This window comes from Etheostoma spectabile, chromosome 1 (genome assembly GCF_008692095.1).
Source record: "Etheostoma spectabile isolate EspeVRDwgs_2016 chromosome 1, UIUC_Espe_1.0, whole genome shotgun sequence".
Taxonomy (NCBI): Eukaryota; Metazoa; Chordata; class Actinopteri; order Perciformes; family Percidae; genus Etheostoma; species Etheostoma spectabile.
In genome coordinates, this window is record NC_045733.1 from 20,574,764 (window position 1) to 20,589,649 (window position 14,886).

Genomic DNA, 14,886 nt, shown 5'->3' on the forward strand with positions numbered 1-14,886 from the left:
CAGGACAAATATCTGGTTTTATCGTCTCAAATGTGGGGATTTGCTGTTTTTTGTGTTATGTGATTCTGAATTTTTGGTTGAACAAAATGACTATCTTGTAGTGGGCATTTTTTCCATTTCTTTTGCATTTTATACTACACCACTGCAACACCTTAAAGGATAAGTATGAAGTATTATTCTTGGTTAATATCTAGTTTAGTTGGCAGGGAATGAGGGATTAGTCTAATTAAGTATAAAAAGAGGAAGGGAATAATGTCCTTAATTACCTAACATTAATAGCTATTCTCTTTCAATGGTCAGATCACCACCAATAGAACTCACATTCACACACAAACGCATACCTCTTTCTGTCTGGGCTGTTGCTATAGAGACACAAATAACATTTTCAGTACCACTGAGATGTTTTTTTCCTTATGTGGCTTGGATGACAAAAGCTGCTGACATCTGGAACATAGCATTGGCTCTAGAGCAAGGTACTAATACTGCCAGACTAATGTCATGTTCATGTTTGGCATAACAAGGGAAGAAAGGCTGTACCAACCGGTATGGCAGGACGACTGTCGACCACAGCAGTGAGATTTAAACTAAGGTGGCATTGCAGATGTAGAATTTTTACCATGGTGATTAGATTGCTAGAATATTATCCATGTTGTTTCTATAAAAAGGGATGGAATACATGCTGTTTTTGTCACAGAATGGATGAGCAGAAGAAGATCCTCCATCTTCCTGTCCACAGTCATTAACCTACTTGTCTATTACAGCCATCTATACTTTTATGTTTAAAAGCATACATCAAAAGTGAGTAGTATGAATTAAAAACTTATGAGGTGATTTTAAACAGACAGACAAGTCTTGCATTGCTTGTATGTTAAGTTATGGCAGGTCTGAACTAAATAGAAACTTTTATATGTTACTACGTAATAATAATGTTGTCTTTAAACCCAAACTTTAGGCAACAACAAGCTGCTGCATCCTGCTTATGATCTGCTATCTGTCTGCACATTTGGATCACTTTACTCATAAAGTTCTTTGTACAAATACAGTACATAGCATTCTCCCCAAACTGAAACTAATCCTTCTATTTATGATCCACACATTTCCAACTGTAAGCTTGCATGACTATGTTTTTAAATTATATCTGTATTGTACAGCATTCTGATAGATGTCTAAGTTCTGCTTATATGTGTCACATACATATAGTCCATACATGGACATCTTAAAATAACAGTATTTAGGTACATTTCCAGATGAGAATATAGTGGTAACCAATGGCCAGTGGATTGCAGATAAATTATCAGTGGTATCAGTTAGCAACAGACAACAGGAAGTAATTAAGCAGCAGAAATACAGTAGATGTAATCAAACAACATTGCCACAGTTATAAGCAAGTAAGCACCATAACTGTGGCGGCGCTTTAAATAGCTGTGGCCCTGAGGCTCTATCTAAACTGCCTTTCGCTGCATTGTACCTGTACATGTGTAATGACAATAAAGTTGAATGTAATCTAATCTAATCTAACTACAGTACAAGCAGTAGCAGTGTCACAGGGATGGATCAAAGTCAAAGAGGCCAGCACAAACAGCAACAGCTATCACTGCTGGTGTTTTCTTTACATTTAGCAGGCTGACTGTGTGTGCTGTTGATTCTACACTAAGTAAAAGATGGGAAATGAAGTGGAAACTCAATGAGTGACAGATGGCAATCTGAGAAACACAACCGTGTACATACAGTACATTTATGCTTTCTGAGTGGAGGAGACTGGTAGTAGGATTAGGATTATTATAAAGTGTGAGTGGGCTGATCAACAGGAAATAGATTAGGGGACGGTTATCCTGAGCAAAATTAACTTCAGGTAAAACACTGTGTTTCGGTGTGGACTGTTGATGCACCAGCTGAGCCAAAGGTGTAGCCTCACAAGCTACTGTGGTATCAGGGGTCAATGTCAGATTAACCTGCCTGCCATTCAACATGGTAGTTTCAGGGCATAGATTAGACAAAGACTCTCCCCAAATAAAGAACCTTACTTTGACTGCTTCCTGTAGTTTTCCGAATTGAACCGTGCCATTTAGAATCCTGCTGACGAATCCCTGCTTTTCCTGCTGAAGAACTGAAGCCTGGGGAGGTAGAGAGGGAAGACTGGGGGTTACTGATCTAAGAGAGGAACACAGACGGGGGTAGAACACACAATTGGAAGAAGGAAGTCAGGGATAATAGGGGAGATGGATATAGGAAAAGAAGGAATGACTTAACTGTTGCCAATTTACAGTAGTCCTGTGTGAGGCAGAAACATTGACACATTTAGTATAATAAAACTACTTCTGGTTCAGTGTGGCAGGTTTACCCTGGTTTCATTGGTGCTGTGGAATGTTTCTGTGTTTGTTCCTGTTGTTGTGCTGTCAAAATGATATGTTTGTCATGGTCCTTGATAAGATTTGATACCTGCTGCAAATCCCAATTCCTTTGGCATAAGAAGGGAAAGGTGTTAAATTGCATCCATGGTATATGTTTTGAAGTGTTGATTTAGAGAACATTTCACTAGTTAGCTTTAGACCTGCTATCTCTTAAATGGTGTCAGTCTGACCTTCTACACATGATGGGCTCTTGCTTATGCTCTAAAAAGCAAGCTATGGCAAAGCTGAATCTATTAACATTTACCAGAAAAACCTTTTCTGTTCCTCCGCCAAACACTCAACTGCCAACTGGGCAAATATATATTATAATTGTTTCAGATTAGTTCTATATTTTATGGTTTGACATGCTATATTGTAACGCTCTGATGGTATTTTCTACCAACACTGAAAAGCACCTCCTCTACCAGAAGTACTCTGCCTAAACAGTGTTAGTATATGTACCAAAAAGAGTAAATGATGTTAGAATTATCATTAGAAATGAGTAATCCAGTCAGGTACCATGGCTCCGAAAGAACAAAAGGTGCTATTAATAGAATGCTAGGAGTCTTCTGTTAATCATCACAATGCTCTAGCAAAAAAAAAAAAAAAAACATGTTTGAAAGTCAATTTTCTATGTTTTCATGCTTGTGTATTTTCCTTGCTAAAAATAGATAAAAATCACAAAAAATTTACAAGCAACAGAATCTAAAATAGTTATTGTGTGTGATCTCCTTTGTTCCCATAATTCCTTTCTCTCTTAACTGTAGACTACAAATATAAGTAAAAGCCGTGTAATTGATTATAAGCTTTGACAAAATTGAAGCCTTAGTCAAAGAAATAAAATGTTCTGTTTTTTGTGACCTTGTTTTTATTGTTTGCAGCTTTAAGCAGCTCCTCCATTTACCCTGTGCATTGCATTGTAAGCTAATGTAGTTAACTGACATCTTTGAGTATACATAAAGTCATTTTTAACCATATTGTGAATGCATTGCCTTCTCAAAAGCTGGTTAGAATTACAGTACAGTGTGACAAACTCTAAATTTTGAATGTTGAACCTAGCCTTTCCACACCTCCACTAGACACATCAGATTTACAAACCCGCCTGGCACATTCTACAAGTAATGGAGAGTGCACTATAGACATATTCCAGTACTGGGTTTATCACAGAGATTAAAAATTTAGAAAATAAATGTCATGCTGGCTAATTCCAAAACATTGATTCAACATGTAGTTCAAGTTAATTGAATTTAATTATTCAATAGGAGTTATTATTAAAAGCATGTTATTCAGCCATACATCTTTCTTCTAACCAGCTATCCTGGATGGTAGGGTGGAATAACTGAATGGTTGATGTCTCACTGACATGCTGAGATAAATGCAGCCAAATGCAAACTGTAAATGTCCTATTAAGAAGTGAAATTGCTAGCCTGCATTGACTTTGCAATTGTTAGAATGTCCAGTTTAAATCATGTAAAATTCACAAAAAGCCTCAAATCCCCATCATCTGTTTGTTTGTTGTTGTGAAACAGATATTTCACTTGTAATTTTTCTTCACCAATGCTTTTAGTTTGTGGTTATCTTTTTTATTTTTAATGAACTTAGTCACTCACTTAACTCCCTTCATGTCTGCTGTCTTTGAGATAACTGTAGGCTAGAAAGATGAACTCATTTTTATTGTTACAAACAACAGCCTTTCTTGTTTCTAAACCTGCTCTACTTACACCTGCTCTTGACATGTGGAGAACTTCCACGCAAAACTGAATAAGACCTTTTTCATCACATTCAATTTTGACTTAGCAAATCATAGCAGGAAAAGTACAGGTATACAGTACACATTTACTCAAGGATGGCTCAGTTCTGTCAAGTGTCCCAGTAAGCCATGACAGTGAGCCAGCATGCACACTACCAGGACCCTCTGGATCAATTACACCTGGGGTCCGTTTCAGGAAGGAGGTTTAACAAACTCTGAGTCTAAGTAACTCTGAGTTGATTTACCCTGAGGTGGAAACTCTGAATTTTCTGTTCCAGCACAGCTGATTTAAGTTTGTTCAATCAACTCCGAGTATGTTCCCTCAGAGTTAGGCGCGTGCCCCACCCCAATGAAAGGGCAGCATGAATAGAGCCATGGTACTACGATTCACCATGGTAACAACCACAAACAAATAGGTCAGCGGGAAATACTCATGCACACATACAGCAAGTTTGAACATGTATTTAGTTAAAAAAGCATCACAGCGGCTGCTGCAAAACAGAGAGAACTGGTGTGGGAGAAAATTGCTGCTTGAGTCAATGTTTAAGCTCTAATGTAGTGTATCAATTTCATATTTAATTACAAGTAACCTATAATAATACTGGTGAAAACTGGAATGGTAGTAGGCTAAACCTATCATTTTATTTAGGTGCAATCCCGCGGGCAAAAAAGGAAACTACTACTCTACTACCCCATTCTGAAGTTGCAGCACCATCATTAACAGAATTATGATTTACAATCATTTATTTCTTTTTAATGTCTCTTACTGGTTTGTGTCCAAGAAACTCTGCATAAACGTTTAAAACATGTTTCAAAGCTAGTCACACTCTCCTGACGGCGCTTTGCCATACCGTTTTACTAATAATACTTGGTTGTCGTTAGTAATATGAGGACGAACAAGGTTATGTGGCTACATAAATTATAGACTGGGAAGAAAAACGATACCACTTAAATAGGTAGTTATGTGGAAATGAAAATACATCTATAGTTGGGGCCTCAATATTATCTCCCGACATACTGTATGTTTAACTCTCTGCAAGTAATCCAGCTTCTTCATCAATGGGATCGTCAACAAAAGGAAATGTCATGTTCGGAACAAAAAGGTTTTATTCTGCCTAACACAGTTAATAAACCAACACTGTTTCTTATTCATGCAGATAACAAACTGCGCTAAAATGTGCCTGATACCGACTGAATGAGGAAATGAAGGAGCGCTGTGTAAGAGGGAGGAGACTGAGAGAAGAAAACCTGCTCCAGACCAGGTTAGGTTCACAGACTCAGTTACCATAGTAACTGACTGAGGTTAAGTTACCTCTCTTTCTGAAACGGGCTGGAGTTACCCCTCTCGCTCAGGTTTGATTAACCTCCTTTCTGAAACAGAAATCCCAGAGTTTCCCTCATTCCAGGGTTAACAAACTCAGAGTTTTCACTAAACCTGCTTTCTGAAACGGACCCCAGTGCTGTTCCTGCTGTGACATGCCAAAAGGTCTGCTGTTCAGTATCATCCCTGCATCTCAATCCTTCCATAAAGAGTGCGCCTGTTTGATAAATGACACACGACTCCTGAAATCTGCACTTTCTCTCTCTCTCTCCTCTCTCTCTCTCTCTTCTCTATTCTGCCTCTGTGGACCAACTGTCATCAGCCACATAGATCCTTATTACTCAATGGCCCCTCAGTATATGTAAAGGGAAGCTTTATCGGGCATTTGCCAGATTGTCTGTGCTGCCTTGTTGCTGTGGCATGTGACTGATTACTGCCTGCTAGTTTATGTTCTGGGTGACCGACAGTTCTCCTGTGGTTGTTTTTCTAATCCAACCTGTCTTCACACCAGTTACAAGCCAAACAAATTACCAGGTAAACTGCCTTTAAACTCTAACTGCTGAGTGTAGGTGTCTGCATTTGCATTCAATCATCTGTTGCCAACTACCTAAGCTAGCAACAGCCTAATGGTTCAACAAACACTGCAGGTTCAAAAACAACTGACATGTTGTCCTTTTTTCTCAGTTTGCATTACATTCAAAATGTGTTTAATATTTGTAAATCTGGAAAACTGCAGGAAATAAAACAGTATAACACATTTCTATTGTAGAATATAGTATTGCAATACCAGTCGCCCTTATGGGATTACTGGTATAGCTGTCTTATTTAATTGGTGTCTGTCTTGTGTATCTGTATGTTTTCTGTTGTTGCTGTTGTATTTTATGGACCATGAGTCTAATAATAAAGGCTATCTATCTATCTATCTATCTATCTATCTATCTATCTATCTATGTAAAATATAATCAACTCCATAAATTCTATATATATAGTTGCAATCTGCACACACAGAGGGTGTTTTCATCATTGCTGGGGATTTCAATCAGGCAAATATGAAAACTGTTCTCCCTCATTTCTACCAACATGTGGATTTTGCTACTCGGGGAGAGAACACTCTGGACTTAGTTTATACAAACATAAAAGACGCATTCAAAGCAGCCCCCCGCCCCCACCTCGGCTCCTCAGACCACCTTTCTGTGATGCTTATCCCTGCATACAGGCCCCTGCTGATCAGAGCAAAACCTACAGTGAAGCAGGTGAGGGCCTGGAAGGAGGGGGCCATGGAGGCACTCCAGGACTGTTTTGAGTGCTCTGATTGGGACATGTTCAAATCTGCAGCAACATATGATAACAAGATCAACATTGATGAGTACGCCATGACTGTTTCAGCCTACATCAACCACTGCATCGAGGACGTCAGCACAACAAAGACCATCACCACCCGAGCCAACCAACGGCCCTGGATGACTGGGGAGGTCCGCCAAGCGCTTAAAGCACGGAACTCAGCCTTCAAGAGTGGAGACAAGGAGGCACTGAGGACAGCGAGAGCCACCCTGAACCGCGCCATCAGGTTAGCGAAGCGAAACCATAACCAGAAAATCCAGCATCTGTTACACGACGCCAGCAACACCAGGAGCATGTGGAAAGGCATACGGGCGATCACGGACTACAACACGCCTTCCGCCCCGGTGGGTGAAGTTGACGCTGACTTCCTAAATGGACTTAATAACTTCTTGGGAGGTTCGAGGCACTAAACAGCACTCCAGCAGTTGAAGGCTGTTCCACATCAGGAAGAGGAGGTACTCTGCCTGACACAGCCGACGTGTGGAAGACTCTGAGAGAGTCAACCCGCGGAAGGCACCAGGTCCGACAACATACCTGGGCGGGTGTTAAAGGATGTGCAGGTCAGCTGGCTGGTGTGCTCACAGACATTTTTAACACCTCGCTGGACCAAGCCACAGTGCCAGCATGTTTCAAGTCTGCCTCCATCATTCCGGTGCCAAAGAAACCCCAAGTCACCTGTTTCAATGATTACCGGCCTGTTGCACTGACTCCCATCATTATGAAGTGTTTTGAAAGGCTGGTGAGAAACCACATCGTCTCCAGTCTCCACAACATTCGAACCCGTTTCAGTTTGCCTACCGGCGAAACCGCTCCACTGAGGATGCCATCTCCTCCGCTCTTCACCTGAGCCTTGCACACCTGGAGTAAAGAACACCCACGTTGCGGATGCTGTTCTGGACTTTAGTTCAGCGTTCAATACCATCATCCCACAGCACCTGGTGGGAAAACTGGAACATCTGGGCTTCAACACACCCCTTCGCAACTGGCTGTTGGACTTCCTCACCAACAGACCTCAGTCGGTCCGGGTCGGACAGAACACCTCTGACTTCATCACCCTCAGCACGGGCTCCCCTCAGGGCTGCGTCCTGAGCCCCCTGCTGTTCACTATGATGACTCACGACTGCGTCCCCAGGTTCTCCACTAATCACATCGTGAAGTTTGCGGACGACACAACGGTGGTGGGCCTGATCAGGGATGACAACGACCAGGACTACAGAGAGGAGGTGGAGCAGCTGGTTTGCTGGTGCAGAGACAACAGCCTGATCCTGAACGTGGAGAAGACGAAAGAGATCATCGTCGACTTCAGGAAGAACGGCCTCACCACGCTCCACTGCTCATCAACAGCTCAGCTGTGGAGGTGGTCAGCAGCACCAAATTCCTTGGGGTGCACATTACAGACAATCTCACCTGGTCTGAAAACACTTCATCACTGGTGAAGAGGGCACAGAAGCGTCTGTACTTCTACGGAGGATGAGAGAGCCAACACCTGCCCTCGCCCATCCTCACGACTTTCTACAGAAGCACCATAGAGAGCATTCTGACCAGCTGTCTCTCTGTGTGGTGTGGAGGCTGCAGAGCCTCTGACTGGAAGAACGTGAGGAGGGTGGTGAGAACAGCAGAAGGGATCATTGGGGCTCCTCTTCCCTCCATTAAGGACACTTCATCACAGCGCTGTGTGTCCCGAGCCCGAAATATAATCAAAGACCCCACACACCCCCACCATGGACTGTTTACCCTGCTGCCCTCTGGAAAGAGGTTCCGCAGCATCCGCTGCAGGTCCACCAGGTTCTGCAACAGCTTTTTCCCCACTGCCATCAGACTGTTGAACTTCTGATCCATAAACTGAACTCTGCACCTATGCACGCCATCGGGATTAAATGCTGCTGAACTTTTAGCCATTTCAGTTCCTCTCTTTTTACTCTTCAATTTGCACACTGTTCATCCCCTGCACTGTTTTACACTTTGATCACTGCTGCACTTCTGTATAACTATTTGTAAATAATCCGGAAATGTATTCCATTGCACCTGGAATATCATTGCAATATTTATAAGCTGTATGCAACGCAATTTCGTTCTGTAGCACTCTGTACATATAAAATGACAAATAAATAAAGTTGAAGTTGAAGTTGAAGTATATTACGTTGCTATTTCATTACGGTATGTTTTATATTGCTACAGTGATACAACACTGAGTATCATCACTTAATCATATTATATATTATTCTGATGTGTGCTGTTTTAGTAAATGAGATCATATCATTTTTGCATATATTATACTTTGCTGACTTTGCAGCTACTCATCACACCACTATGTCACTTCACTTGAGACCGCGCTGCATTAGTTGAAGTACAACACTGGTCATGAGTACTGTAGTTGTACTGCTTGGCTTTTAATTTTGAGTTGAACTGCTCTTGTTTGTTACTGTTTATGTGCTGTTGAAAATATTGAAATAAATGAAATTGATCAATAAGGGCTAATATTATCTTAGATCTATTTAATATTGTGTTTTCCTGCAGGGATAAAAGTGTCAGGGATATTACATGTACCTGCATGTATATACAGTACTTAGTTCCACTAGTTGTCAGTGGTAGTACTGCTACTATATGTGTACCATGTGGGATATACAAAATCAGTATTAGTAGTACCATCTGTATTAGTTGGTCTCTCTCCTGGGAAATGTGCTCCGCCACTGAAATCACAGCTCCCATGTAATGCCGAGTTTTTTCCTCTTTCAGCAAACACTCCTCCTTCTGTCTCTTCAATACACTCATCCTCCTCTCAGCCTTCCTGGATGATGGAGAGACAGGAGAGAAGAAGAGAATAGGTCAAACAAATGGGAAAAACAATGAGACAAAAAGGAAGAGGAGGATGGCAAAATCAGGCAAATAGGACAAATAAAGTGCACAAGGGATGATATTTAGAAAAAAACTATGTAGGGAAGAAAAATGTATCAGGGGTTAAGGGAAAAGAATAAAGCAAATAATACGGTTGAAAACAGGCAATAAAAGAGAGACAGTAACTGGATGATAGCTTGAGACACTGCCATCTTGATGCAAGCAGGTTGACAACACTGTTGGTTAATCAAACACCTTCTGACAATCTTCACACTTCAGAATGAGAAAGTCCACAATGATCTCAACTCAGGTCTCCAGGGAGCAGAGGAAGGTTCCAGAGACCAGAACAGATTTTAGAACAGCTGTAAACCTTGACCAAAATAAACTGTACTGTACTGTAGGGAAATTACGTGATCTGAACTATGGTAAGATATGTAATAGCCACTCTGCAACTTTAGCTTATGCCTGAATAGTGTGTTAAATAAGCCACTCGCACTACAACTTTCATAATAATTTTGATTGTACTTTTTGGGTGGAGTTAGCATCATTTTAAACACGGGCTAAAAGTTTGAAGAGGGAAGATTCTCCTCATCTTTAAAAAAAAAAAAAAAAAACGTGGTTATGAGCATGGCCTTTCTTGCAACCAGGGATGAAGCTGCCAACTAAAATCTCACTTCAGGAATAACTGGGTATTCTAATGGCAGAAGATTGAGGGAGATATCAATCAAACACAGCTTGTACATGCACGCACACTCCTGAGAAAAGAGCCCTTATCTAGCAAAATAACTAAAAACGTGGTTAAAGGGGGGATAGGACATAAACATAATTGAATAAGGTGTTTATTATGGATAAAATACAGTGTCAAAAATTTCAGTTGATTCAGTGCCAAACTTCACGGGTTCAGTAGGTATCTTTTATAAAAAAAAAATAAGTACCACATTTGACAGATAATCTGAATAAATAAAAAAAATTCCCTGCCTCCCCCCTAGTGCTCCTAAGGGCGTCTGCAAGTCTCTATGGCACACAACAATTGTAACATTTCTCATTTTACACTTACAAAGTAACAAAACAACAAAACTAAGTTACAAAACAACGGAGTAGAGAAATCAGCAATGTAGTAACAGAATCTTGATTCATATTTGATCAGCGTTGCCTAGTTTGACGTGTCTCTGCGTTAGAGACTTCTCGACTCTGATTGGTTGTTTTTCATGTGCAATTAGAAGCGCCAGGAGGAGGCAGATGCTTGTTTTCATAGATTACTTGATTCATGTAGTACTGTTAGGTACTAGGCAGATATAGTGACAGTTTGAGCAAACAACAAGTTTTTTTATAAACGTTGCCAACTGTAACCCAACTAGCATGTCATAGGTTTCATGTGTAGGATGATACCAGACAAAGGAAGCAGTATATTTAGTACCTGTTGGCTTGTTTGGCGAGCTCCTGCTCAGCCTCCATTCTCCTTATATCAGCCGCCAGATTGGCTTTTTCCAGAGCTAGACTCCTATTCTCCTCTTGCAGGCTGGACAGTCTGAGAAGCAACTCTTCCTTCTCACTCTTATTCTTACTCTCCTGCTGTTCCAGTTGCCTGAGAGCCAAGGGCAGATTATACAGCACATTATGACAAAACATCTAGAACTTGGTAAACACTCTTTAACAAAGTGCGTCCCATCAGTATAAAATGTACAAATCTAAAGAAATGTCTGTGTTTTAATAATCCTGCTAACTTGAATCCTTACACTACTTATTTTGATTATTTTTTTGAGTTTTCGGTTAAATCCTACTGGCTCTCTTTCCCAAGTCTATTAAACATAGCTAAAGCAATTACAGCTAGGATTCTGCTCGACCACATCAATGCATTCGTCACATCCCAGTGCCCCTCTCTATTGCAATTAACAATGCAATACTTCAGCTGCTACTCTAGTTTCCTCTGCTACATATCAATTGTAGACTTAATTCATAATAAACTAAACCTAAACTGAATTGAACAGAACTCTCAGCAAACCTGTTGGAAAGAAGATTGGCATTTGGCATTTTTGGATGACAATATGAAGGGAACTGTACACCCTTTCCTTACATACAGCAAGCGAGAATGTGCCTCAAATATGAACTATTCTGTGTTCAGTTCTTCTTTTTCTTCTTACTTCACACAAAAGGGGTCTCCCACTTCAGGAGCAGAACTGTCTTTAATACTGACTGATTCATCTTTTAGAGAAATAAATATTTGATTACATAAGATATTGTGGCTATACCGTCTGAGTTTCCCAGAAACATTGCAGTGTTCGTCCCAGGTGATGGCATCCTTCAGGTGGGCCTGCAGACTTGTAACTCCCTCTTATTCTTCTGCACCTCTGTCCTGCTCTCTTCCAGGTCCTCCAGCAAACGCTGCTTTTCCGCCTCTAACAACATCAGTTGCTTAGACAGCTTGGAAACTATAAAGATAGGGATGAGACAGGAAAGAGAGGTGAAGAAGTGAAACTGAATAAAATAAACAGTCAGAATGAAAGTAACAGAAAAGGATGCAGGGCCACAATAAAAGAATTATGCTAAAAGTTTTAAGTTTTCTTTTAGTTTGGATTTGAAGATTTCCTCTTTAATTTTAACCACATATAGTTTTCCCTTGTACATATGGTTTAAGAATCCCTTTAATTTTTACACTTGGCACTCCATATATTTGGTATTTTCCTGACCGTGAAATTGATTTTGCTCGTCTGTGTGGTATTTAGGCACCCAGCACAGGTGGGAGTGGAGGCACAGAGAGGTGGGAGATCCATTCAAATGAGGCAGTGCAGAGCAGGTTAGTAATATTTTGGTGGTAAATATGTCTTACACATTGTCACTCATCTACCACTGAGCAAACTAACTTGGTGCAAATGTGCAGCAATTAACATTAATGCCTAAAACAATTCCAATTAACATTTTTAATTAAACATTCCCCAACCAGTAGATGCTTTTAAATCTGCATGAAAAAATAATTTTTAATGTGGACAAATGCAGGAATGTCTGGAAACCACTCTGGATTTATCAATAAATTACTATAAGTGATTTGTACAGTATCTGTTGTCCACAGCTGCTTTAGACTATGAAAAGCTTCTCCTTCAGTACATTAAATCCTTGCAGTGCATCCATCTGACATAACACCAGGCTGCTACAGAATACCAACACACACCTCTACACACATCAAATTGGTCCATTATAACTCGATATTCTGCTTGTTTATGTGGGACAAGTTGGATTACATTGATCCTTTGCTTTACGGACTCTTTTTCAACTTAAAAAAAAAAATCAAAATCAGCAAGGGGAGGGGGGGTTGTCTTAAAATGCATATTGAAGCAAATGCTGCTTTGTCAAAATTAAGATATGAAGTAACCATTTTAAACATAAAATACTTAATAAAGATTTCTGAAATTGGATTGATGCAATCATATAAACCTTTTCACCAAAGAATTTTGTATTATTTGCTTTTGTCTTTATGATTCTAATGAATTGTTTAAAAAAAACACATTATCTGCCTTTGGTTACAGATTTATATAAAGCTATTTGTTCAAATTGTGCCACTCTGCACCTTCGGTGTGTGTGTCTCTGACTTTGTGTTTGTACCTTCAGAATAGTGTCTGCTGTGGCTGGCCTTGGCCCTAACATGCTGAGCCTCAAGCTGATCAATCAGGACCTGGTTCTCCTGCAAAACCAGAAGGGCCTGTTGTTGTAGTTGATGACTGGGGGGAGGGGGAGAGAGAGAGAGAGAGGAGAGAGAGAGAGAGAGAGAGAGAGAGAGAGAGAGAGAGAGAGGAGGAGAGAGAGAGGAGAAGAGAGAGAGAGAGGAGAGAGAGAGAGAGAGAGAGATTGACATACTGGCTTACTGCCCCCTCTCGGGCATACTCTGATCAGCCTCACAACAACACTGCTCATTAAACAGCAATCAGAATTAGGCACACACACACAAACTATTCAATCAATCTTTCCATTTGTGTTCCATCAGAATATTTAGACAAATTTTATTTTGATGCTTTGATATTATTAATGAAACTTTCATGACACCTGCTAAATGCATTTCATGTAAATGTACACTTGTCGGAGCTAAGCCCAATGACTACATACTGCAAATTTGTAGGAGTCAGCAACATTACAAGCTACAGTGATGATAAATAACAGAGTAGTGATGGGGAAGACAGAAGAGCACAGAAAAAGATGTAATGCTTTAACTGCTTTTATTTCATAATTTCACAAAATATAACCTTTAGTAAAAGTCCCAGAGACAAAAGCAGCGCTGAAGAGAATAAAGCTACAGGTACTTAATTTTTCTCTTCTGAGAAATGAATGATGACGGCCAAGCAAATGCTGAATCAATACACACACATTATTGGATATTTCTTCTTACCAGTTCTTTTGGCTGATGCCTCCGGCCTTTGCGATTTCATCATGGAGTGTCTCATTTTCTTTGATCACCTCCTCTACATGAACACGCAATCTCTTCACCTCTTCCTGTGGCAAGCAGACAAAAACACATAAGGACCTCTCATTTCAAGGACAGCTAAATAAAAACAAAAGAGAAATATATACCACTACCTAATAATACTAATACTACCACCCCCTTGAGACAAAAGTCCTGCATCAGTTCTCCAGGGGCCAATATTGAAATCACAATTATTGTATTATTACATGATTACTCATAGACTTTTGGAAAGATGTTAAAAAGTAAAAAAACAGTGAAACATCCCTGAGTACTTTAACTAGGTGAGCTTTTTATCCCATTCAGAACACAAAACAGAGTTTACTTGCAAAACATTATATGCAAAGTAATTGTTTTTCTCGATTACTCTGTTTTTGTGATCTAGAAGACAAAATTGTAATTACGCTTAAACATTTGATTGTTGGTTAGCCAGCTATCTCTGGCCTCAAGAAGACCAGGACTAGGTGGAGGGATTATATCTCCAACCTGGCCTGTGAACGCCTCGCGACCCCCCAGTCGGAGCTGGTTAATGTGGCTCGAGAAAGGGAAGTTTGGGGGCCCCTGCTGGAGCTGCTGCCCCCGCGACCCGATAGCAGACGAAGATGGATGGATGGAACTTTGTGGTAAAAACTGAAAATAAAAACTATACCATATGTTTTACTGGAAAACTAATCTGTACACTCTAAATTGGCTTCTGTTTTAAATGTAACATTTCAGTCAGATAAACCTTTGTTGAAGGTTTTTTATACCACGCATTGCATACATCCAAATATGCAAATTAACTGTTCGCTGCTTATGTCTT

At 40.3% G+C, this 14,886-nt stretch overlaps 1 protein-coding gene across 1 annotated transcript in view; it reads right to left on the minus strand.

The window, feature by feature from the left end:
• cep89 (centrosomal protein 89) overlaps positions 1-14,886 on the minus strand; it is a 53,306-nt gene that overhangs the window by 25,172 nt on the left and 13,248 nt on the right. The window contains 7 exon segments of the mRNA XM_032521622.1: positions 2,025-2,114; positions 9,449-9,590; positions 11,055-11,222; positions 11,887-11,956; positions 11,959-12,066; positions 13,235-13,350; positions 14,013-14,116. Coding sequence (XP_032377513.1) covers positions 2,025-2,114; positions 9,449-9,590; positions 11,055-11,222; positions 11,887-11,956; positions 11,959-12,066; positions 13,235-13,350; positions 14,013-14,116 — 798 coding nt within the window.